The sequence below is a fragment of the Eptatretus burgeri genome, chromosome 2 (assembly GCF_056783735.1).
Source record: "Eptatretus burgeri isolate ZD-2024b chromosome 2, Ebu_testis_v1, whole genome shotgun sequence".
Taxonomy (NCBI): domain Eukaryota; kingdom Metazoa; phylum Chordata; class Myxini; order Myxiniformes; family Myxinidae; genus Eptatretus; species Eptatretus burgeri.
Window position 1 is genome coordinate 136227521 of NC_140962.1, and position 26947 is coordinate 136254467.

General features: G+C 42.7%; 1 protein-coding gene across 3 annotated transcripts in view; it reads left to right on the top strand.

The window, feature by feature from the left end:
* The window catches only part of WDR36 (WD repeat domain 36), a 60552-nt gene that overhangs the window by 18958 nt on the left and 14647 nt on the right, over nt 1-26947 (top strand). For all 3 annotated transcript variants that reach the window (XM_085871378.1, XM_085871377.1, XM_085871379.1), the window contains exons 8-19: nt 5436-5568; nt 6863-7038; nt 12375-12495; nt 12682-12747; nt 13039-13104; nt 15990-16132; nt 16308-16422; nt 16980-17160; nt 17467-17575; nt 22837-22916; nt 23170-23277; nt 26513-26610. In XM_085871378.1, coding sequence (XP_085727504.1) covers nt 5436-5568; nt 6863-7038; nt 12375-12495; nt 12682-12747; nt 13039-13104; nt 15990-16132; nt 16308-16422; nt 16980-17160; nt 17467-17575; nt 22837-22916; nt 23170-23277; nt 26513-26610 — 1396 coding nt within the window. The remainder of the gene's footprint in view (nt 1-5435; nt 5569-6862; nt 7039-12374; nt 12496-12681; nt 12748-13038; nt 13105-15989; nt 16133-16307; nt 16423-16979; nt 17161-17466; nt 17576-22836; nt 22917-23169; nt 23278-26512; nt 26611-26947) is intronic.

The window sequence follows — 26947 nt, forward strand, 5'->3', positions numbered from 1 at the left end:
GGATACCAGATGCAACTCCCGTATATTGTCTACTTGTCAATGCAGTATGTTCAAAATGACACGGATACAAACAAGGCCTTTCATGCATGTGCTGTGTGTGCATTTTCAGTGACTCGCTTCCACTAACCGGGGCACTTTTAACCTGCCATTGCTAACACCAAATCGAAGTGAAATCGTTTTTTAAAAATTTTTTTCAGCATTTAAACAAAAGTGGAAATTTCAGAATGGTTCATCATAATTGTTGTTACTGGATGCATTTGAGATACATGAGAAATTTACACGAATGCGAGGAGTCAAGTTCCTCCAATTTCCTGTTGATACAGTACAAGCAAGCGGCACAAGTGGATATATAAAACGCCAAAAAAATGGACAGACGCTTCTCCTTTTAGCAGGAAATGTAAACATTTAGTATAATTTTTCTTGTGCCCCCAAACCAAACAAAAAAAATGAAAAAAAAATCATGGGGTGTGACGAAAGTCCGAGTCCTCAGGTCCTTGGTGTTTCCAGTTTTGCTCTATGGATGTGAGACTTGGACTCTGATCAGGGATCTGAGACGGAGACTTAATTCCTTTGGGACCAGGTCTCTACGGAGAATCCTTGGCTCTCGCTGGTCGGACTTTGTGTCCAACAAGCGGTTGCTGAGAGAGACTCAAATGAGATTTGTTACCTGCAGAGTTCGTAAGTGTCAGCTGTGGCTGTATGGCCATGTGCCTCATTTTCCTGACGCTGATCCTGCTCACCAGATTCTCTCAGCAAGGGAGCCTCGTGAGTGGAGGAGGCCAATGAGGCGACCACGTGCCTCGTGGTTGCAGCAGATTGATCAACATCTCAAGGAGATGGGGATGGGCCAGGCATCTGCCTGTGCGATGGCCAGACGGAGGCCCTTGGAGTCCCGGCAGAAAGTGGACACAGCGACGCTCTGCTCCGGCGCATGCTCCCATAACTGACCTGACCTGACCTCTTCATGTGCCAATGTGAAAAGTTGAGCAGCTGAATTTGTGGGGGTTAACCAGCAAAGAGGAGGTGCCAAGCTCAGGAAAAAAAAATCAGAAGAAGACCCCATAATAGAAAATGGTTCGTTTTGGCTTGGTTTGGGAGCATGCACCAGAGCAACACTTCGCTGCATCCACTTTCCGCCAGTACTCCAGGGGCCTCCATCTGGCCATTCCCCAGGCAGATGCCCCATCTCCTTGAGATGCCGATCAACCTGCTGCAACTCTGAGGCACATGGTCGGTCCGTTGGCCTCCTCCACTCACGACGCTCCTTCACTGAGAGAATCTGATGAGCAGAATCAGCATTAGGAAAACGAGTTACATGTCCATACAGCCACAGCTGACACTCATGGACTATACAGGTAACAAATCTCATCTGAGTCTCTCTCAGCAACTGCTCGTTGGATGCAAAGTCTGACCAGCGATAGCCAAGTATTCTCCGAAGAGACCTGGTACCGAAGGCGTTCAGTCTCATTCTCAGATCCCTTGTCAGAATCCAAGTCTCACATCCATAGAGCAAGACTGGAAGCACCAAGGTCTTCAAGACTCAGACTTTCGTTCTCCTGCATAGGTACCGACAGCGCCACACCCCATAATCCATTGAATACATGACTCCCCAGACCCAACCCAGGCGTCTTTTGACCACCTGCTATTTCAGTTAAAGCTTGTACAATATACAGTCCACAAGATTTTTGAAGACCGACAGGAGACCAACATGGGCACGTAGCTGAAATATGGGCATGAGCCCCACATTGGTATCTGCATTGTGGAAGTAAACTCAGTCATCAGTACAATTACAACATTTATTGAACAAACAGACACATATTATGCGCATAGTAGAGATCAGAAATACATACGAGTTCCAGATCTCTCAAACAAATTGAGAATCCCAATTTCTTGTATACTGTTCAATGAGACACAGTTCTTTATCATTTTCAAGGCTAGTGTCACAGTTTGTCACGTTGACGTATTTGCAGATGGAAATCATTTTCAGCTTTATGCAGCAATCAGCATTATTTATAGGAAATATATAATATATTTCAGGACCAGTTGTGCAGTTTTCCTCTGAGTTCAGGAATGACGTCAACACTGCAATCCTTTGGGCGCAAAGATGGATCACATACAATTTATGGTTTGGGAAGGAGAAGGTTCAACTTCCTTGAAGTAGACTAGGGAATATCAAGCAAGGAGGTACATCTGGATAGTTACTTAAACCTAACATTCCTTTATCCAGCTTGCTGGTACCTTCTATTTATCATGTCATAAAATCCTTGAACATATTGTTGCGGGCTGGGGGTCGGGTGAGAAGACCACTGGGTGGGGGAAACTATCTCGGCTCCCACCAGACTCCCCGGAATTGTAGGCCATCACACACGGATAATTCCGTGACGCAGCGGGTCGCTTAACCGACCGTGGATGCCAATAACTCAACCGCGTGACCAAGGGTCCTCCAGTCCCTGGGTTAATCGGGTTACCTAATTAATCACGTGATTTAATTACCGGGGAACACGCCCTCGGTACGCCTTGTCCGAACCGGATCGGATCACTTTATCGGATGTAACTGAGCGACACTGCCAAGGACGTACCAGCTAAAAGGAACGGATCGTTGGGAATAAAGTCCCGGCTAAGCTCGGATTCGGACCATGCTGGATCAATGAAAGAAACCACAAAAACGAGCAGGGAACATTCCTAATAATGATTTATTTACAGGCAACTTACAAAAGGGGACACAGAGCAGACTTAACGTGAAAATAATAATAATAATAATAATAATAATAATAATAATAACAATAACGTTCTTCTGCAGTCTTACTTAACTGAAGAGGTGCCAGGAGACGCACACAGAAAACCCGATGAAGAGAAAATATTGAAACAAGAAGGGAGAGAAGTTGAGGCTACGATCTCGGTACCTTTGTACTTGATTGCACGAACGCGCCACCAATACGTTTCGGGGGGAAATGCTCCATGGTGCGGTACTCGACAGCTGGCGCGTCGTCCCTGGCTTCAGCTGCGCGTGTGGAGACCGTGGGCATGAAGGAGGGGCTTGAGTGGAGAAGGGGCGGAGTCCAGAGTGCGTGGATTGAGTGGTAGGTGGGTGTCGTCAACATCGTGTTGGTGGAGACGAGGAGGCGGAGTCCTGGCAGCAGGAGGCGGTTCGTGGCGATGTCAGGCAGAGAGATGAGATCGAAAGGTGGAGGGACCGCTCCAACCTATAAAGGACTCGCAGTGCGGGGCGGGGGTTTACCCCGAAGCGAAGCGTCATCACCTGAATCGGGCACTCTGATTGGCCCCGACCCGCTAACTTTGGCCGGAAACCGCAACACTCCATTTCTGGCAAGGTCATCCCAGACAGCGAAAATATTCTGCTCCGACCCCACCCCACGACATGACACGAATCGCCCACATCGAACTTGGCGTGCGAATTGTCCCGCAAAACCCCCCGGGCCGTGCCCTGACGACCGGCCGAGGGTCCCGCATGCCCGCTCGGGCGTCCGACCAGCGCTGATCAATGCGCTCGCTCCACGTGCGCCAACGTTTCCCGCACTGTACAACATTCCCCTCCTCGATCGCAGCTTCGCTGGCCGTAGAGACGAGAAGACGTTCACCATCTGTGGGGAATCCGCTGCTGCCAGTAAGGCCGAAGGTACATTGTAATGGATAAATCCATGCATGTTTCGCGCAGTACACGCAGATCCACCATGTCCCACATGGTCAGTGCTCGCGTTTGCCCGATTCTGCTTGCGTGTGCGTGGGGCGAACACTGATATGTGTCAGGTATTGAGGAAATACGATACAAAGTCGCGAGCGGTGCATTAATGCCCCACTTTGTACGATAACAAAGTCGCGAGCGGTCTACATGTGTGCCTTTGAGCACATTCCATACAGTGTGCGTGGTTCGGCCATTACGCACGTGGCCAGCGCTCACGTCTGCATGACTCTGCTCGCGTGTGTGCGGTGCAAACACCAATATGTATCAGATATTTGGTTGAAAAGGAACGTGCCGCTTTTACTTCGCACACTTGCATCCCGCCCAACGTGGCATGGAGTCACCTTTATCGGCCTCCGTACTTGTTTCGTGCAGCGTGGGCGTCGTGCTGGCTGTGTTTCCTGTGTTGTGAAAAACACCATTCGTGCAGCCTCTCAACAGATATTTATTTGTATGCCTTTTTAATGCAACCGGCAATCTTCCCCAGATCATCGCAAGCTCGAGTCGATAATCCCGAACTGCCAAGTGCACTGTATGACTCGCCGCGCGCGTTGGGTTGATGGCTCGCTTGGGAACGGGGGCTCTGCGCTGTTAATGCTCGCGCGTCATCGTTTCCTCGCAGCGGCGCCGCACGCGCTGGCCTCCGCGAGGACCCATCTCACAGCGAAGGCACACGTGGCTCAGATTTACCTCAGGAATAATCAGAAAAGAAGAGTAAGGACGAAATGAAGAAAAAATGATGTAAGTAAACCTAGCTATGAGATCATCGCAACGCACGCCCCTGTTGTCCCGCTAGACAAAAGGGAAGGGACTATCTTTACGTATATTAATGGATAAACTGTCTTGGGACCACTCTCTGTTGGATGCATGCGGTTCCGAGAACCGCAACAATATATTTAAATAATAATAAATGCTGAATCTGTCTTATTGGAAGGCCACTCTGCTCATTATAGCTTTTCTGGTCAAAGTTGATTCTTCCATACAAAGAAAAGATATGATTATATTAATTTAAAATAGATACATTGAGTACATTTTTACTTCACGTTTAATATATTTATTTTAATACCAATTTTTTAAATATCATAAATTTATTTGTTTTATCACCCTCAAATCCATTATACTAAAAATGCATCCACAGCATCCTTCCTAAAACTTTCGGCATGAAGAAGGTTTCAGCAAAGTGGATGCCCAGAATGTTTACACGTGATCAGAAGAGCTCTTCTTGATGTTTCGAGGAAATCCAGACAAATTTATAAGCACGACTGTAACTCAGGAAGGTTCAGGAATTCATCATTGATTCTGAGACAAAATAGGAAAGCATACATTGGAAGTACACATTCTCCACCTCCCCGGAAGTTCATTAAGAAGGCGGTAGCTGGAAATGTCATGGCCGCTGTTTTCTGTGGCATCCTGCATTTCGGTGACCACAGCAACTCTGTGGTTTTGAACTCCTTCCATCCATTTGACTCTCCCAGACTTCTATGTTTTCCCAAAGTTGAAGGAAGACTTTTTTTTGGGGGGAGGTGGGGTGGGGGGTGATCAGAAACTTTCTGTTGCAAAAACTCATCGGGTCTTCGCTATTCTTATCGGTGACCTATTGCGTGGTAATAGACTGTCAAGGCATGTCATTTTTAGTTGCATGAAACGTTTTTTTTTTTTTGTTTGTTTCATCTGATGTATGTTGGGATTGAATGATCTCTCCCTCCCCCCCCCCCCACCCACTTTGTATGCCCAGGCACCAGCAGTAGGTGTAGTTGGAGTTGGCACAGCATCAGGAAAGATTATAATCCATGATATCATGCAAGATGAGTCTCTCATGCAGTTCGTCCAAGATTGGGGACCAGTTACTTGCCTCACTTTCCGTACAGGTGGGTTGAAGGTTTAATTGATGCTCATCTTAAAACAGGTATTGGGATTGCAGTTGTTGAAAGAGTTAATAGTCAAACATGGTCCAATGGATGTAGATCTTATAATCGATTGCTGTAGTGGATCAATATGACATCATGTTTAAAGGGAATTTCATCACTCAACATATGTCTCATTTTGTATTCTTATTAGGCTGATGATGAACAAAGTGCCAGTACATGGAGTTTGTTATACAGGTTGTTAATTAAAATCCATTGAAATAAATTGCTATAAAATTTTTATTTTGCTTTTCCAACAACTTTTCCAAAAAAACAAACACTGTCATCAGAAATTATTTAAACGAATGCATTTCTGAAATTATTTTGAACATTTTTTTTTTTTCAAATGGCAACAGGAGAACCGAGAATGGCACTCTTTAGAGTGCATACCTCTGCCAGGCTGAACAGTTTGTTTTGTAGCCCACTGATAGGCTGGAACTGCATCCGTCCCTTAACCAAAATCGAATCGATTCGTCCTTGTTACACACCCAACCTGTCCACCAAATTTCATCTGAATCCATCCATAACCTTCTGAGATATTCTGCTCTCAGACAAACAGATGAAAACATAAACTCCTTCCACCTTCGGTGGCAGAGGTAAAAATATAATCTGATATTTGAAACTGAGACGAAAATGATTTTATCGATACCGATATTAAACAAGAAAGGGAGATCTGATGCCGAAGGAAGGAGGGGATGGATCATATGCATTATGAGGCTTGAGAGCAAATATCTGTTGAACCAGAAGAGAAAATAAATTTTGATAATCGAAAGGCAGAGGAAAGGGGGATGATGTTGGAAAGAGGTTCCCATCATGTGCTGCCTTTTTGGCTGCTGGTTGCATCATTGGTTAGGGGTGTGGCTATGCTGCTGATGCAGTGCCCCGATTACCAGTATACAGGTGCTCATTTCGCCGACCTCAGAAGGATGACAGGCTGAGTCAACCACCTGGTGTTAATTCAGTGCCAACGGGGCTCAAACTCAGGACCCTGGGATTCCAAGACACTACCTGAACCACGAAGCCAACACGAGGCTGGAAAGAGGTGTTGGGGTGTTTTGTATCTTTTTTAACTCGATAAAAACAATAATTACTTTGTATATTATTATTGATCAAGTGAAAGCAATTGCAGTTTCTAGATACTTCATTTTGGGCACTCTGCTATGTTATATCTTGTATGCCCATTAAAGAGTGTTGAGCAGGAAGAGGGATTTTGCTTCCACCACCGTAAGACAGGCAAGATGCAATATTTTTGCTGCAGATGGGGAGGCTGTATTAGCAGCAGGTTCACCATTAGGCCACTTGGGCATCTGGGATCTGAACAATCGGCGTCTCATCGGACAGCTGCGTTCGACACATCGTGGAGGTCTGGGTACTGCGACATTCCTCCCCAACCAGAGCCAACTACTGACCTCCGGCCCTGACAATGCAATCCGGGTGAGATGGGGAGAATTTGTTGCTTGTATATGGAATACCTCTTTGACTCCTATGTCATGTACGAGTGAAATTTATCAATAAATATAGAGTCGGTTTTCATCATTAAATAAATATGTTAATCCGTGGGCGAGTCCTATTCAAAATCCCTTTAAATGCATCTTCCACCATACCACAATATAAAGTATACATACATGACAAATAGATGTGTTGTCACTCCCAGGTGCATACTTATGCCCTCATTTTACAGAAAATAAATGATACACAGCACAGGTCACTGTGAACCGAAGTTAAAAAAAAAAAAAAAAAAAAAAAAAAGAAGCCTATTCATAAAGTGCAAGTGAAATGCATCTTTTGATTAACATTGGTCTCTCGGGCTGACCAACATCTTAATAATCATCGCAGAGCCAAAGTACATTTTGTGGGACACGCAGCTGATAATGGTGTACAAGGCTTTCGTCCAAAGTCACATGACTCTTTAGGAGAAACTCTGCACTGGTGCAGCTGCTTCTCATCTTGCTGTCCTGGAGGCAGTTGAGTCCAAAACTTTTAAGATTATTGGCATATCCTGGCAAGAGTCTCAAAGCCGAGAGTCTGCTTCTTGCTCACAGCAGGTGGGTTGGTGGAAATATTTTTCTATAGCTTCACTTTTCGCCTCGTGGCACTAGCCTTCTGTTCCCGACGCCTACCCATGCTCTCTAGGTCAAAATCGTTCTTCCAGAAACCCCCACCTTGGTTACCATCACCAAGTTTGCTCCCCTCTGTTGTTTATCTCCTCTATGATTCAAAAGGTTTTTTTTTTGTTGTTTTAAAAAAAAAAATTAGGCATGGCAAGAGATTAAAGCACACTTTTGCATTCTACTCCATGTGACACGGTGTAAATACTGTAACGGTGAACTATCAGGTGGTTATACGTGGTCAAATATACCTCCCGCACCATCCGCTTTTAGCGACGGACTGCCAAAAGAGACTGCACCATCCACTGTGAAAGCCAAACAGGTCTTTACTTCGGTTTCCACCCCACAGAAAACTCTTAGCGAGATTCTGCCATGATGATAGGTTCCTCTTTTGTTAATACTTGGGCCGAGCAAACCGTGAATAACCCTTTCACGTGTTTTATTTGACCTCCTAACGAAGTTTGGTGCCATTTCCCAACGGCCATGGACTTATTCATGTTGGGGCTGTATCATTCCAATGAAACAAACCATGCACCACCAATACATAAATGGTGAGAAAAGGTTTTGATGAATGAATAACAAATGGGTTTGGAGAATGAGGTGGAGGAGAAGGAGAAGAAGAAGAAATAAACATCAGTTTCTATGCAGTTGTCAACCCATGTGCCTACAATATCTCGTTTGGCTTAACCACGACCTTTTCTCATTCGTACCACAGATAGTTAAGGCAGGACACATGAGAAAATTCACACTGGAGCTGGCTTGGAGTCGCTCGAGCCTTGGGGTTCAGACCTGTCCAAATTATTTGCCTCCACGGACCTCGGCACCTTGAGGACGCACCAATCACAAGAACCCCACTCCTCAAAGCAGACCTCCAACACCGTCCACAATGACAACTCTTCCCTTTTGTTCCCAGCACCACAGCCGCTCACTCTGTGACCACCCGTTCATTGTCCCTGCACACGGACCAAACCGTATCGCAACATGCCTACTCCTGCTGGTGTAACCATGGCAGCCTTCACACATGGAGCATGTCGCGAGGGTTCTCAGTCATACCATGAAGTAGGGCATGTTTACTGGCAGGCCTGGGCCATCATTTTGGTTATGTATGACATGTACAACATATCGGAGGGTTCAAGAAGGAAAGTGGGGAAAAATGAGACTTGGGCACATACAGAGGAGGAGAGGAATTATGATGATCGCTCCGATGCATCCTTTGACATGTTCCTTGTCATTTCCATGTAGATACCGTACCATGCTAAACAGATATTTAATGACGTAACTGATCTATATTACTCCCTTTATCCCCTATCACATTCTTGCAACAACACGGGTGGTGAGCACGGATGAGATGAGCATGCAGAAAAGTATTCTCTCTCTCTCTCTGTCTCTCTGTCTCTCTGTCTCTCTGTCTCTCTGTCTCTCTGTCTCTCTGTCTCTCTGTCTCTCTGTCTCTCTGTCTCTCTGTCTCTCTGTCTCTCTGTCTCTCTGTCTCTCTGTCTCTCTGTCTCTCTGTCTCTCTGTCTCTCTGTCTCTCTGTCTCTCTGTCTCTCTGTCTCTCTGTCTCTCTGTCTCTCTGTCTCTCTGTCTCTCTGTCTCTCTGTCTCTCTGTCTCTCTGTCTCTCTGTCTCTCTGTCTCTCTGTGTCTCTGTCTCTCTGTGTCTCTGTGTCTCTGTGTCTCTGTGTCTCTGTGTCTCTGTCTCTCTGTGTCTCTGTGTCTCTGTCTGTGTTGCATCATTGGTTGGGACATGGCTATGCCGCTGATGCAGTGTCCCCCTTCCCAGTACACTGGTGCTCATTTTTGCTGACCTCGGAAGGATGACAGGCTGAGTCAACCTCCTGGTGTATTTTAATTCAGTGGCCAACGGGGCTTGAACTCAGGACCCGAGGATCCCAAGCCGCCACCCTAACCACGAAGCCAACACCAGGCTTGCGATGCTCCTAATGTTGTGGTTTGCAAAGATGTGCCTCGTTGTTAAACGACACCTTGGCATTCTACTCCATATGACGTAGTGTAAATACATTGTTCTACATGTTTGCTGCAAGATACTTGCATGAACAACTCCACATACTTGACACACAGGATGAGGTGTGCCTGCTGTGATGGTGTCCTTGCAGTACAAGTTGTACAGTGTGAAACAGAAGCATTCCTTGTTGCTAACCACCTTTTGATCAATGCTGCGCTAAATATAATCACACCTTTTGAATGTTTGTCTGGATGCTCTGGTACCATATTGAGTAACATGATGGCAGCCCTTTATCACCACCCTGGCTCACATGGTGTGAGATCGCTGTGATCCTTAATCATTTGCATGATAAACAAGGCCTTGGCCATGCATGAGATAACACATTTGATATTGCCTTAAGCATACTGTACCTTCACAGACCAAAACTTTATCCTTGCTCACATCAAACAAGCCTGTCCTGTGTGCCAGTTTGCCTCCACCAGGAGGTGCCTTGCACGTACCTTTTATTTACTCTCTCTCTAAAGCTTAAACGTACAGGTTTTTGCTATTCATTGTGGCTACCCTTTCAGCCAGATTCCATTATTGCTGAGAGTTGTGCTGTTTTCATTTAGAGGTTTCACCCTGTGCAATGTGCATCATGTTGAAAATCTGGGGCTTACCCAATCTAAGGGATGGTTGGTTATACAGGGTGTCCCAAAAGTTGTGTAGTGATTTTGATTTGTATATTTTGTAACTGATAATGCCTAATAGTGATTATTGTTTTTTTTCAGATTGATGCTCAAACCATGGATATTTACTACGAGTAGATGGACAGATCATGAACGTACTGCAATTGTTGAACTGTACTTTACGAATGAAAATTCAATTGTTCATGTGCAGCGAGCCTACAGACAGATCACTGCACTACTTTTGAGACGCACTGTAGTAACCAAAGACTTGACCAAATCTTCAGGATGATTATAGTGACGAAGAGACTTGGCCAATCTTAGGAATTGTTATATTAACTAAAAACTGTCATGCGACTGAAGAAATAATAAACCCGATGCTGATTTATTGGTTTAGGTGGCTGGCTTAAGATCTTGGGGTCTTGAGTTTGAACCCCTGTCGTGCTGTTGAAATCACACCAGGTGGGTTGATTTAGCCTGTCATCCTTCCGAGGTTGGCAAAATGAATACCAGCTTACTGGTAACGGGCACTGCATCAGCGCCACAGCTGTGCTTCCAGAAATGATGCAACCAGCAGCCACAGACTGCATACTAAATAACTGAAGAAATCTTTCACATACCTTGTTCACCGTGTGCAAGAGGTTGAGATTGTAGGGGAAGTTCGCCTCATTTTGGCTGCCTGGACTGATAAAGTACATTAGTTTAAGGCTTTACTTGCTTATTCCACTTCATCAAGGCTTTGCCTGTATGTTTGGATGAGGAATGTTTATTCAGTAACACAGGAGTTCTTAGTTATGATAATCGTCCCTAAGATTGCGTAAACCTTTAAACAACGACAACACCACGTTTTCCATTCAACTTTCACAAATTGAAACTAGAACGGCACTCGGAAAAGTGCATACCTCCGCCAGGCTGAACAGTTTACGTTTTGTATCGCATTGATGGGCCGGATCTGCATCTCGACCTTCACCAATTCAGCTTGTTCTTGTCACCTAACCAACTCATCCACCAAGTGTTGGCGTCATCCGGCCACAACTTTTTGAAAGCTTGTACTAATGTACCGTTTTGGCCCCCATCTTTCAATGATGAAGAATCACTTAAAAAAATTGTAATATCCGGAAAAAAAAATTGAAAAATTATTATTCCGGTGGCGGAGGTTATCGTTTAATTCTGCACCGCATTCGTGATGAATAATTATTCACACTTTATTTTATTTTTCCTTTTGTTTGTTGTACCAAAGTGCTATTTAGTTATGCCACTATATTACAACATTTATTTTTTAATATTTTTTATATTTTAATATTACAACAGCCACTATATTCACATCACGTCAGTGTATGGATCATCGGTGTTCCTGTAGTTTTCCCAGTATTCGTGACGTAGATTGAGTACGACCTGATTTGGATGCAGTATTAAAAACATTTTTTTCATGCACTAAATACTAGTGATGTTGGCTCCACCAATACTTATCAAGCCTTATCTTAAAGGCTTCTACTGTAGATGCCTCCATGATATTTGCAGGGAGGTTATTCAATTCACAGATCATGCTCTAACTTGGCATCAAGTTTGGATCTCTTCTTGTACAATTCTAAATATATTGCTGTGCACTACACTGCATTGTACTGATGAGCCTGGTGTGGATCGGTGGTTAAGGCGGTGGCTTGGGATCCTTGGGGTCCTGAATTCGAGCCCCGCTGGCCACTGAATTAGCATCAGGGGGGTTGACTCAGCCTGTCATCCTTCCGAAGGTCGGCAAAATGAGCACCAGTATACTGGTAATTATCCCTGCAGGGTCAAAGGTGACTAAAGGGTTGGTGTCAGGAAGGGCATCCGGCCATAAAAACATTGCCACAAGAAAGGGTACCATGATTGCAGCCCGCAAAAAGCTGACCCCTGCTCAGGGATAAAGGCTTTCAAATGGTGTGATGATGACTCTCCATTGTACTACATTTGTTGCACTGGGACTACTATATTATCAAAATGTGTTGTGTTAATAGAGTTATTGCTGATATACTAACAGGTTTGTGTGACAGGTTTGGGTATTTGATGGTCCAGGAGGAACGGGCCGTCTGCTATCAAGCCGTTGCGGCCTGGCGGCCCAGCCGAGCTGTCTCCTCCATTATGGATCAGATGGACGCGGTATTCTGGCAGCGGGTAAATTCAAATTGTCTGTCTTTACCGACGATAAATGAAAACGTGTCATTTGTGTGAAGTTGTTTTGTGGGCACAGTCAGCGTAAATAATCTGTGTCCTGTCGGCTGTGCTGTCATTCAGATGTTCACTGTAGAGAGGACGAGTTAATACTGTACCTCTTTGTATAGCCACTTATTGTATCCTTAGGTCTTGATGGATCCCTTCAACTTTTATCAACGGATCACGACAAGTTCAATAAGACATTACGCCAAGGTATGTGTGCGGCCGAGCTTTTTCTCTTGTTTTTCTCCCCTTTATTTTTTTTATTATTATTATTTTAGTCCTCTTTTCCAAACATTTTATTTTTGAGTGTAGCTTGTGAGATTGATAAAAATGAATAAAATTTCTCCCACTGTGGGACACTTTATTTTAGTTGATTTAAAATTTTATTGTTTTTATTGAAGCTGTTGCACTTTCCATTGGCATCATAAGTTGTTTTCCTTATTTTTGCCAGGGTGTTGTAATGATTTTAGAACCCAATGGGTTTTTCTTTTTTGTTCTCAGGGTGGAATCGGAATAACTTGGATAGTGAAAACTGTGAAGCACCTCCAATCACCTTTATTGCAGCAGGTGGGTCAGTTTAAGGAGGTTGGGGGGGAGGGTGGGGGGTGTGGTGAGAGGAGGAGCACAAAAAGCATGTGCATGGCCCAAATTGATTCGCAACCCACATGTTGAGTTGACTTTTACCTTTTTCCTCAGTTTAGCTGTACAGTATTTTATATTATCATAAATGACCCAAAACCCATTATATTCTCTCTGATGCATATATATATATATATATATATATATATATATATATATATATATATATATATATATATATATATATATATATATATATATATATATATATATATATATATATATATATATATACACACACACACACATCGTTAAAAATAAAATGATAACGTTTTCTTTCACAACGTCGTGAGATTCCCAGAAGTCCTTGAACAAAGAAATAGGTTTTGTGGTCCATTATCGAGTTGTTTCAGAGAAAACTGGAAGTGTACTCTGAAGAACACATACCTCCGCCATGCACTGCCTGATCCATGAGAACATATCGGGCCCAATACATTTTTGAAATATGCGATATATTGTTTTTGGCCCTAACTCTCAAATGGTGAAGAATCACTTTAAAAATAAAATAATTCTCATATCCAGATCCATTTTCGATCTTCACCAAAATCGAATCAATTTGTCCTTGTCACACACCCAACGTGTCCACCAATTTTGTCCGAATCTGTCCAACTCTTTGAGATATCCTGCACACAAACAAAGGAGTGAAAACACAACCACCTTCCACCTTCAGTGGCGGAGGTAATAATAGTAAAGACCTGCATAACGTCCTCTGTAAATGCCCTGCTTGAGAGAATGGCACATAGTTACTGGGGCAGTGTATAAACAACAGACCGCAGCCTTGATCGCTGCTTTCCACACCCCATATTCACAAGGCCTGTGACATTTCTTACTGTTGTGGCCAAAAATATTGGCACCCTTGCACTTTTTTTCAAATAATGCACCATTTCTTCCAGAAAATTGTTGAAATTAAAAAATATTTTGGTATCCACATATGTATTTCCTTGTTTTTCAGCGGAACAAAACAAAAATAGCTGAAAAAATTAGTAAATCTTCGCTTATTCCACACAGAAATCCTAAAATGACCCAGATAGTAATATTGGCACCTTTTATAAGTCGTTAGAAATAATTAGATTTCAAACAGGTGATTCTCCTTTACTTTGAAATTAAACTCACCTGTGGTGAGTTTCAGGTGCCTGCCTTATAAAAATCACTCATTCAACCAATTTGAATCGAGAAAAGAACTCATTCTGTTTTGTGTCTGTGTGTACCGCAATGAGCATGGGAGAAAAGAAAAAAAAAAAGCAGAGAATTGGCCGAGGAGGTCAGAAACAAGATTTGTAGCCAAGCATGGATAATCTCAAGGCCACAAGTCCATCTCCAGAGACCTTGATGGACTCAAATCACCCTGAAGACCCAAAAGATCCTTCAGACCCCTTTGACCTTGACACAATTTAGACCCCTTCTTCCCTACAGACAGATTAGACAGCTTACATCCTTGACTATTAAGACCACTTGGATCTTCTTAAATCACAAATTAAATTTCAAATATATATATATATATATATATATATATATATTACAATTAAATTTGTAGAAAAAATATTTGAATGATGATTGTTGTAAATCATGCCAACACAGCAAATATATGACATCAATCTCTGCAACAATGTGTGGAGAGGCGGGCGTCGCGAGCCGATCCACGCAAGTAATTTGTACATTATGAACTTAAAAAAAAACTCGAGAATTTCCCTTTTAATGTTTATTCATTTCATGTAGTATATGTGAATTACATGTGCATGCACATGTGAAATAGTTTATTTATTAATCCTGTAGTTGCACACAATTGAGCCTTGAAAAGTCATGTGAAAACGACGTTTATTTTATTTTTGTTGTTCTTTAAGACCACAATTTTCTTTCCTATGCATTATGAAAACGTACCTTCTTTTGGCGGTGTATCATAGACCGCTGCTGCGATCGCTGGCAATCATTACTCCGTTTTCTTTGCCTGAGTTGTAGTCAAAATATACCTTTGTTTCTTAAAAAGGTAACTTAATGACAACTCCCCCCCCCCCCACATCGCATCGGACCAGATACATCGAAAATGGCTATTAGTATGTATTGTGTACAAACGCTAATGTTCATCCTATTTTCTCACCTTTTTGATGCAACTGAAACTTGAACCATCTTGACTACAAAAAATGAAATCAGAAGGTGAATTAGAGATAAGATATAGCCATGAGGGAGTCTGAACAGACTTTATATTTATTATACAGGCCTTAATTTCACTTATAATGCATTTTTGTCTAAAAACGCGAATCGTCTTCTTTTATTTCTTTTTTTTTTCTTCTTTTTTTTTTTTGCATCCAAAACTTACACCATCTTAGCGACTACAAAAAATGAAATCGAATTAGAGTTGAGATATAGCTGAGAAAGTGTGAGCATTACAAAGAGGGCTATACAGAGCGAACAAAATGGTGGCAATTCAATTTTGAAGCCCTCCCCAAACGGACAGATCGACAGACAGACTGGCATAGATTACAGTATATATAAGATATATGTGTTTGTTCTCTTACAAAGAACTTCAACACAGGAAGAGGCCATTCAGCCCATCAAAACCTGCACTATTATTACCAATCTTAGGTTGTTTGTCCGTGTTCTGTCCTTTTAAGTGCTGAACATCGAGCAAGGAAGCAGCTGTACCATTTTAAAACTATTTGGCATTACTATTTGGTTGGGTTCGAACCGCTGACCTCCCAGACTCGGAGCATTCCACTTCCACTCACTTTGAAGTTCCATTCAAGCCCAATGATTTCTTTTTTTGTTTGTTTTCTTTTTCAACCTCATTTCTCTTCTGGTTTTGCCTGCTATGACAGAGCCAAGCCGTGAGCGAGATTGGGCTGGCGTCGTGGCTTGCCATAAAGATCGCGTTATCGTTAGCACCTGGTCTGTGCGTCGTAGCACCCAGCAGGAACAACGATTGAAACCACCCAACCTCACACAGCGTGCCACTGCCACGGTCTGTCCATCATCTACAACATGGTGCTAAAATGGTTAAAATCAGAACATGTGGTTCTCATGTATAATATTGTCATTTTTTTTTCTTTAAATCTTTGCACAAACCTAGCTTGATCTCATCTCAAGAATAAAGCCAAAGCTATAGTTGTGGTTTAATCATGCTACTTTTATTGCAGGCAGTGGCTGTGAGCAGTTGTGCAAACTTTGTCGTTGTCGGCTTGTCTTGTGGTCAAGTTGACGTGTACAATCTTCAGTCTGGAATCCACCGGGGCTCATATGGATCCAACGCAGGTATATGATTCCCTTTGCAGATGACTTGGGTGACAAATCAAGACTATAACCTTTGGGATCGGAATCCAAATTCGGTCTGTCAAAAATAATAATAATTCTCTACAGAAATATATTTGCAAAAGAGCTTAATTGCAGAAGGTTGAATGTCTAAGTATGCATCGTCAAGCAGCCAGTAACAAGTAGACATTGAACATGTTATAAACAATATTTGCAAGATATGATTTGACTTCACAGAGTAATTTGTGAGAGGAGAAGATTGCAAAGCAGAGCTTTCCGTTACTGGTTTTAGATGAACATTATATGGCCTGAACGGGATGCAATTGGTCAGATGACTGAAAAGATAACGTGGAAAGAGGTTGGGTCATGCATGCCTTTTTCAGAGACAGTAGTAAAAGGAAATGCAGACACTCTTCTTCAGCATCATCATTATCGTTTTACAGCCGTTTCCATGCTTGCATGTGTAAGCCAAAACTTGCTGAAGGTTAATGCCTATGATGTTCAACACTTTGTCTTCATCAAATTTCTGCAAATATCAAAATGTTTCCTTTCCATCCCAGCTCATGATGGCCCAATACGTGGTGTGGCAATCGATGCTCTGAACCAAGTAGTGGTCACAGTTGGAGGTACAGCGAAGGTTGGTGAGAATGGGATGAAATTTTGGAGGTTCAAAGCTCGAACACTTATTGGCAACTTGAATCTTGGTGCTTCACCTTCTGGCCTTTCCCTCCATCGTGACAGGTGAGTTTTAACTCAACCACCAGGGAGCTTGATATATATATATATTTTTTTTTATGACCCATGCTTTCTCTTCACTGCCCACAACATTTTTACCCTCACCAGAGGAGAGTGGATTGCATTTGGGTCCTCTGTCCATTTGTTTATGTGTCCACACATAATGTGCTAACATAGGACATAAATGCCACCTGGTGGTAGCCAGTATTACACATTCTATTTTCCACACCAAACCAATTTTGGTGAGGCTCTCCAATCTCTGATTGCTCTTTCTTGTTCCTCGTGCTTAAACATTCCCTTTTTCTTCCCCAGTGGCTTGTGTGCTGTCCGCTGTGATGATTTCTCAGCAGTGGTTGTAGATGTGACACTGAGAAATGTGGTCAGACGTTTTTCTGGTCACTCTGCTCCTCTCACTGCCTCGGTAAGCTACCATGTTATTTTTAGTTCACATTATTTTTAAAAAGGAATTATCGACGAAAGAAACGATGGTCCCAAAATTCTGATTCATTGTATTACCTGTGGTTGAATGAGCAACACAATGAAGTTTTCCTTTTTATCTTTTGTTTAATGGAAACCTATTAGCATCATGGAACTTTGTTAATGCTGTGTTTGCTAAATCTTACCATAAAGTGTTCAATGTAAAACTTGGCAAGCCATTCTGAAGGTTTCGCACTTCGGGAAGGCACAGGTTTCGTTGGAGGCTTAGGACACCCTCAAGTAGCACCGTGTGGTCGATTCACACATCAAGTATAGTAACTGCTGTGTTATTGGAAAAAAGTGGCACTGGGTGTAATAACGCTTTTTTGGGGGAATCACAACTGAGTTTTGTAAATTTGCAATGGTTCACTTATTTGCGTAGTGGCGCAAACTGTAGGTGTTGCACAATATTTTAAATTTCTCAAGCACAACAGCAATTTAATGTTAAATATTCTTCTCGTGAAACAAAAGTATTTATCTTTTATTCAGATGCTCACCCCCCCCCCCCCCCAAATCATCACCCAATCTCCAACTGAACTAAAATCCATATCATTCCATCTCTTGCAGTTAAAAATAAAATTTAATACCGACTTTTTTTTTTTATTCATATACAATAAACCCTTAAATATCACAGGGGTTACGTTCCTGAAAAATGCCATGATAGTTAAAACAAATTTTGTTTGGTAATAAGGGGGATAGGTTCTTGGGCTTTGAGAAAATATCAAGAGAGGTGGGCAACAGCCAAAATACAAATCACCATTGAAATAAACATGTAAAATAAATATGAATCGACTTCACAATGAAGTCTCCTGCTGTGTTGAAGCAGATTAAATGTTGCCCTCCTCTTCTGTAATTTGTCTGGAGCCCCAATCTCTCCCCCTCTCTCTGATGTACCATACTCTTCATAAAGCATCAGTGCTGCGAACGCAGCTTCCTGAGCAAGGTTTGTATGAGGTGGTTTGGCATTGCCTGCGCAGTCGTAGTTAGGGCAGAAATTTGGAATTTGTTCATAGTGCCGGCGATAACTCGTCTGCTCTTCACAAAGGACACCGCAAGGGTCTCAAACGTCCACCAACTCATGCCGGCAGATGGGATGCCCAGTTCAACATCCATCTGAGGAACAGCACACACAATGATAAATCAATTACCCTGCCTGCGAAATACCAGGATGACAGTTTAGAGCTGGATCAGGATTCAAACTTGGGCTAGACAGCTTGGAGGTGGGTATGCGTACCTCTAGCCCATCCTGCCAGCCCCAAAGCCCTCACCATTCCTCTCCTATTACCGTAATCTCTGGAATATTTTTGCTTTGTAATCTGTCGATGTGTTTTATTTTCTAAATTGTTCTGCAGCTCTTACCACCATCAAATAAATAAAATAAACGCACTCTCACCTCCGCCAAGCTCATCCAAAACCTCCACTTTTTGAGTTAGACGTCACTTTCCTCGACTGTTTTTTTGCACTTGGTTCACCACGAGCAACAGCTTTCCTCTTGAGAGCCATGCTTAAAAATTGTTAAGGGCAATAACCGAAAATAAAGCAATTTATTACAATTCTACCGAATGTCGGGTTGACATTGAGATAGGTATAGACGACGTATTTCTGAGAAATGTGCATCAGAGAAGCATTTTTTAGTAAAAGTTGGGAACATGACTTTTTTAACATAATTAAGGTATGCTGAATTCGACTAGCCCTGTTCCCAAGCTGAATTGAGTTTTTGACCATCTAATTAGCATAAACAAAATGGCTGCCAAATTGACAATTTTGGGCACTTTCTTGGGACAAGCACTACTATAACATTTAAATAAATGCACATTGTTCACATGTACGCATCTTAGAAATGTCCCTTGAGCAATAGATCAAAGCTACAGGCTAATAAAATTCGTAACATGCCAAAAATCTATTATTATGCTAATTAGCTACTGCCATTACCAAAAAATCTATTTTCTGCTGTAACTTTGTTACTATGCATGCAAACCTGACAAATGAGATGTCTCGACATACGTTTTGAGGGTCAAGAAAAATGATTAAGACATATTTGAAGCATTTTGATTAATGTTTACATGATTACTGATGTTTATCAATAAAATGTAGAAGTTAAAGTTGCTTGTCTGTAATCATAAAAACTAAACAAAGTTCTATCATGCTGCTAAGTGAACAAATTCTGATCTTTTCCTGATCTTTTTTTTATCCTGATCTGATCTTCCTGAACTTTTCCTGATCCAGAAATGTTATCAGTTCTGGAATCTTTTGAGGGTCCTCATCAGAAGCCATCCTGGAAATGCAAGCATGGCAGTCCTCGTCCGCCTCTGCAACAAAGGAGAGAAGGCTTGGCATCAGGAGACGCCACAGAGCTTGCAAAGTCAGTTTGTGTGCCCTCAGCTTTGTTGTATACCTTTCCTGCCAGAACAAGTTCTACAGTGCCTTGCCCAAGCAGACCACTCTCCACCCACACTTCAGCTTGTCAGGAACCATTCATATGATCTCCTATGGCCTTGAGGAAGTTCATCGATACGTGAAGGCCACCTAGGCGAGGTATTAACTTATCCTGGTATTCTGGAACGGCCCACTTTAGCTCCACAAGTCTGCAGTACAGCGCTTGGTCGACTGTGAGGACTGTATGTTCCTGTCCAAAATGTGAAGATATTGCCATGCATCTCTTCACAGCAGTATTCAAAGTATCCAACTCATGAGCAGGAGCAAGGATTATAGAAAAATATCCTACTGCTGTCTGTTCTGGTTCCTCTGATGGAAATGACTGATTGAATAGTGTCCAAGAAGGTTTTATCTCTGAATTTTGATGGCGCAAGAAGAAATCTAGGTCTGTAGCTTTTGCTTGTCTTGCATACTCATTGTCCTCCTCAAATTTGCTGAAGCAGGCTTCGTCGACAGGCTCTGTGAATACTGGCTTGCATTTTCCACGAGTTGTACTGACAGGATGCAGCTCCTCCAGGCCATTTGGCACAATCAAAGTATGTCTTGTGGATAGCTCGAGATTTTTAAGAGAAGCATCAGTTGTTTGGCCTCGTTGCCATGCTGCCATTTGAGTTGCATGGTAGGTATTCTTTCATTCAAGTGTTTCATCAAGGATGTCAATGTTATCACAGGTGTAGTGGATGAATTTATTTGGTGGAATGATTGCACCAGTTGCTTTGTCCAATGATTTGAGAGTGCTCTCAGCCAAGGAAGTGTTGACTTGCAACACCTGTTCGTAACTCAGGCAATGCCCTGCCTTGTTGAACAATCGTACGAGGTCTTTTGATTGCGTAGCTTGATGGGGTACTTGCAAGACGAACATTTTTGGAGTCCATTTTTTGCCACCAATGACGCAGTAGATAAAATCTTGTGCCACACTCAGAACTCTGCTCCAGACATGTTCTTCATTGTTCCCAGGGCTATCATCTTCAAGGGATGCCTGGCCACCGACGATCAGTCTCAGTAGCATATATAAACTCTCGGGAATGCATGCTATAGATATATAAGATGCATGCAATGCATCTTCTCCACTGACAGAGAACCCTTTGTGTCCTGGAGTTTCCATCATGTCTCCACGGACTTTCATAGCTACACGAACAAGTGAAAGGAAAATGTCATCCTGGGGCTCATACTTAGGAAAGGTTAACTTTTCCTCACTCTCCTCTGTGTCTGCTTTAATCTGCAAAACTGCTGTTGGCTGGTACTTAGTGGGAATCAATACGGTTTTTCATTCTGATATACAACTGTCAAGAGGTTGAAAGAAATTGAAAATGTCCCCAAGTGACTGCAACTTTTCCTTGAATGTTCCCCTTCTGCTTTGATAGGACGGCTGAATCATGGTTGAAGATTCCTCAGCCATCTCCTTATACCTTTCCCATACATCATCCAGAAGAATCACATGTCCTTTCTCAGCTGATTGATGGAGCTCTTGGCAAAGCCATATCATAGCAAAGTCTGTATTTGCTGACTCCTGCTTTGTTTTGGAGGTAGACCTGTTCAATGCGCTAAGACAAGGCAGATGATATTTGGCTTCAGCTGCAATTAGGTCAATCACTCCTGCCAGTCGAAGGCCAACTTTGTAGTCAAGATGTGAGGCTTGAATTATTTGATCACTCATTTGCTTAGTCACGACGGCGATCAGTCGTGTCTTCTTATTTGCAGTTTGACAGAAAATGCAAAAGCTCCAGTTGACTGGCTGCACACCTTTTTGCAATGACCACCTGTTACCACCTGGAAAACCTGAACTGCAACCTGCTCCCTCTGTTGAATACTCTGTCTGAGTCCTCTGAAGACGTTATATTTTACTATTGTCCGTGAAGTGGGCATAGCACATTCTGTGCCACACAAGAGATACGGCTGTGGCAGAATCTAATGCATTCTCAAGACGATCAATTAAGTCTATATTTTTGGAGTCCCTCAGCTTCTTTCTGCTACAGGCTGCATTCCTCAGTGTTGTGAGTCTATGTTCAGTTGCTTCACTCAGGTTTTTTCTGGCTTTATGCATTTGGCAGAAAATGCACTGGCTGTAGTCTACAGGTGACGGCCTCTTCAAGCTAATCACGGGATCCATTGTCGCCTGCAAACAAGAATGAATCATTAGTATAGGCCGACACAAGCCCTTAACAACTTAACAGTTGTTCACAGGTAAAATAGATTAACATTGTGCTGGTATAATAGTGCCTGTCCCAAGAAAGTGCCCAAAATTGTCAATTTGGCAGCCATTTTGTTTATGCTAATTAGATGGTAAAAAAAAAACTCAAATCAGCTTGGGAACAGGGCTCGTCAAATTCAACATACCTTAATTATGTTAAAAAGTCATGTTCCCAACTTTTACTAAAAAATGCTTCCAGAGCATTATACAGGGCCCTTTTCGAGAAATAATTCTAGTCTAGTACGGAACTCTATGTGCTGCATGTCTCATTTACCACCTGCACTGCAGCAGTGCTGTTAATTTACAATTATATGCGTAAAGTCAAAAATGTTAACAATCGCTTTTCTCCATCTTTTTCAGCATCATTATTAATTATGTGCAAGATAACCGTCACAGTTCAGCTCAAAATCCGCGATTGGTCGAAATTAAACCCCGTGATAACCAAATCGGTCCACAAGAGATTGCCCACAATTGGTCAAAACCCGTGCGATATTCAAGGGTTTATTGTGCAGACTTACCCATAGTATTGAACATACCACATTCCCATGATTTATTTCCTGTTATTGTGTCAATTCAAGGATTTCAGTCCCGATGGCCGGTGGTTTGTGACTGCAGCTATGGACTGTGCAGTGCGCACCTGGGACGTACCGTCTGGCAGGTGTGAGGGTTGAGGGCTTGCTGGAAAAAGTGCATCTTGAAACTTAAAGAAGTTAAAATGAGTAATTATGAATAATATTATTGTAGAAGCTGAATTGGGACAGAGTCTCCATCCTGCCTCATTGGAGTGAAAAGCATCAACGGAATTGCTTTTCCTGTGATGGTGAAGGAGGTCAAACGATGATAAATTTATATAAAATTCAGTTGATTAAGCACATAAGAGCCATCTGAGTAATGTGGTACTGCTTTCTCAGTCTCATGGATTGCTTTTTGGTACCGAGTGCTGTGGTCGCACTCAGTTTTTCTCCGACTGGAGACTTCCTGGCTACTGCACATGTGGATGAGGTTGGAGTCTTTCTCTGGTTTGTGGCCCTTTTTATTTTTACATTATTTACCTCCTACACAATGTTGATCCATTTTTCTACACTTTTTATGTGAGGTTGAGGGCCAAGAGAATGCAAGGTAATGGTAAAAAAGGCATCTTGCTGACAGTGGAGCAAAAGGGGGGTGGGGTCACAGTTTGGCAAACAAAGCGAAAAGAATGAACAGGAAAAGAGGAGGGTTGGGTTAATTGGAAGTAGAGGGTAGAAAGGATTGTGGGTAGGTATGGTGGATGACATTAAATGGTGGTGCGTTGCCTGTTTGAAGAATATTATTGAATAACCTCTGGAAAGCAGTTCCTCAAATGGAAGAAAAGAAGAGGAGGTGTGCAATTAGCCTGTGTTTTGGAGAGTTTAACCATGATGGGGTTACTGGAAGAACATGTGCTTCATTAAGTTTCTTTGAAGGGTTGGAGGACAGAGAGAGCAGAGGGAGCCTGACCGGAGGGGTTGCAGTAAAAAGAAAACAGACTTGTTTCCGATGTAAGAGTAATCAGCCTTATTTGTGCTTTCAGCATCATTGTGGAAGTTGCCAATATGTTGAGAACTCCAGGAGACACAGTTGTGATGCAGGGGCACCAGACCACAGTGAAGGGCAGTACTGCATGGAGCTATGGGCAGTTACCTTGTAAGTTCTGAGTAGCTCTGGGTTGTCTTCCCCCCCCCCCCCAAGGAAAGACTTGGGAATGACTAAGGGTGCCCAGTCATCTGCGGATGGCTTTGGAGGCCAACTTTGATATCTGGTCAGCACAGGAAAGGTCATAGCTAATGGTGAGGTCGAGACGTTCAAGAGACTGAATGTTCACTTCGTGGCTGATCATGGAAATCGATAGTTGAGTTCATTTGGCAATATTTACAGAGCTAAAAAGTAAGCCATTGGATTTTGCAGGATTGAAAGATGTTACATGTGTTGTATCGGCATTTCATCAATTCCAGTTCAGCATCAACTGACGCAGCTGCTCTTTGCCCGTCAAGGGATGCGGTACTATACGGCACAATGTGGAGGAGTCTGCAAAAAGGAGGAGAGGGTTTTCCAGAGGATCGGAAAGGTCATTCAGATAAATGAGGAACAAGATTGGGGTCAAGACAATGCCTTCGCATACCAGACATCAAGGGAAAGGAGAGGAGAGGGTTTCACTGATAGCAATGCATTGACAGTGCAAGTAAAGGAAGTTATTGGTCAGGTATGAAGATCTTTACCACAGGGAGTGAGTCTGATAAGCTGAGAAGACTACTGTCGAATGCCCAAACTATGTCGAGGAAGACTGTTCGGACCTCTTGGAGATTTGGGGCTTCCAAGCATTGCTCAGAAAAAGCAGCATGGCCATGTTTCAGTGATCAAGATGGAATCCAAACTGATGGTTGTGCAAGGAAGCAGTTCATACCATTTTGTTGTTGTTGGTGTTGTTAGTTTCAGCCAGGGTCAGAGTGGAATGGCAGACCTCCCATACTCAGAGTGGACACTCTAACCACAATGCCACAGAGTGTTAAAATTAAGAAATGAGCATTATGATAAATCTGGCCATAATTTACTGAATAATTTTAGTGTGACTGAATCGGGTGGGTACAAAGAACAAGGGGGACACAAGAGTTGGAGGAGTAGAGGAGATTGGGACCATACTCTATACAGAGTGTTGTTGCTGCTTAAGCAATCTCCTTGGCTATTGGGCACAATCCTGGATGGGTTTCTGCGATTAGCCTGTGTTTTGGCCGGATTCAAACATGCAACCCCTTCCTGAGCTCAGCTCATTGCTCCGAATCCGGTGATGTAAATTATTTCAAAACCTATTTTTCACCAAAAATGACCAAAACTGAAAGGGGTAGTACGTACACCTTTGCCAAAATTTGGTGAAAAAAAAGATGCAACTACTTTTAAACATTTTTAGATTACTTTTGGTCAGAGAAAGAAAATTCCTGAATCGTAACCTCCATTTTTTGCCAAAAAAGTACGAAAAGAATAGCACAAAGTACCAAAGAATGCTTTACGGCACGATGTTGTACAGTACAATTCTGCAACTTACAGTACATAGAATTAATTACCCTCTGTACAGTATCATGATGTTTTGGGGGAGAAGCACCACAAAGCACCAAATACTGCTTTATGGCTCAAGGTGGTAAATTACCGTGCTACCGCACCCCTTTTCCTAAAGTTAAATGATATTTCACCAATAATTTTGGCTCTAATTGGTTTCTTTTTGGCCGGATTCAAACATTCAAACTTCCTGAGCTCAGCTGTTCTTCTGGAATCTTCTGTGGGTCGTCATCAGAAGCCATCCTGGAAATGCAAGCATGGCAGTCCTCGTCACTCCGACACAGTATACCAGCATGCTGGCACTCATTTTGCCGACCTCGGAAGGATGAACAGGCCGAGTTAACCCCACCTGGTATTAATTCATCAGCTGAGTGGGATTTGAACTCAGGACCCTGTGATCCAAAGCCCGCCACCCTTTTCCATGAAACCAACACCATGCATACAAGATTTGGAGGAAACACAGAATTGAGGCTTTTGACATTTTCACGAGTGGAATCGGCTGTGGTGCCATTTAAATTGAGGGTTGGGATGTTGTGGGAGCAGACTCCAGATACGTTTATCAAGGCACCACCAGATTTTAGAGTCAAGTTTGAAAGTTTATGACCTTTGGTGATTGAGCATTTTATAGTTATGCTCTGCAAATGTGAAACGCTCTTCATTTAATGTCACTATGCCTCATTTTAACATCATAGATTTCATGGTATGGCAGCCATATTGGATTAAAGGAAAAAATTTGGACATCATTTTCTCCAAAATTGCTCAATGAAAAAAGAAAAGAAAAAATTGAAACTTGTCATGTCATCAACTCCCCATGGGGTATAACAATAGGGTGATGACAATGATGTCATTGGAGAAGTGCTATTCCAGCCATAATTGGTTGAATTGAAGTTCTTCTCTGAAAATTTATATATTACCGTGAGTGAAGAATTAACTTTATGACGTTCATAACCCATGCCAAGAAACTACGTGACATAATAGGGTGCATGGATGATACCGGTATATGGGCCATAATAGCAGTGTCCAATAATAGTAGCGTGTTCAGTTGACAATGGTATTTATGTTCAGAATGAATGCGCGAGGTAAGACTATGGGCTCTACGAGTGCCGTTCTAGTTCACTTCAGGATTTTGATCTGTGACCTTACCCCCATGACAATTTTTTTCTCATCCCATGTCTCCATTTTCAGGTCGAACCGGAAACTTTACACACAGGTTCCTTGTCGCCCTCTGCCCTCAGACTTCGTTCCCATAACGGTCTCTCTTCCTGGCTTCCACTCTGAGCAAGGTGCCGCATATATATTGTTACGGCTGTGGAAATTCGCAATGCACCATAAAGGGTCCAAAGATCAGTTATGACGCTAAGTTTATGTGCAGATAGGTCCCCACCATTGTTTAAAGGGTATTCTTCATGTTCACCGGGCTGCGACTCTTTGAGATAGCCGTTTTTCTTTATCTATTGTTATTTTGAGCCACCATTGCAACAAACCTCCACGCAAACAACAAACGCCACCAACTATGCCACAACGCCCACCACGCTCACACCACCCCCACAACAATCACTACCATCTTTGCCACTGCGCCCGCTTACGAACGCCATCCTCTGCGGACCACGGTAAGACGGT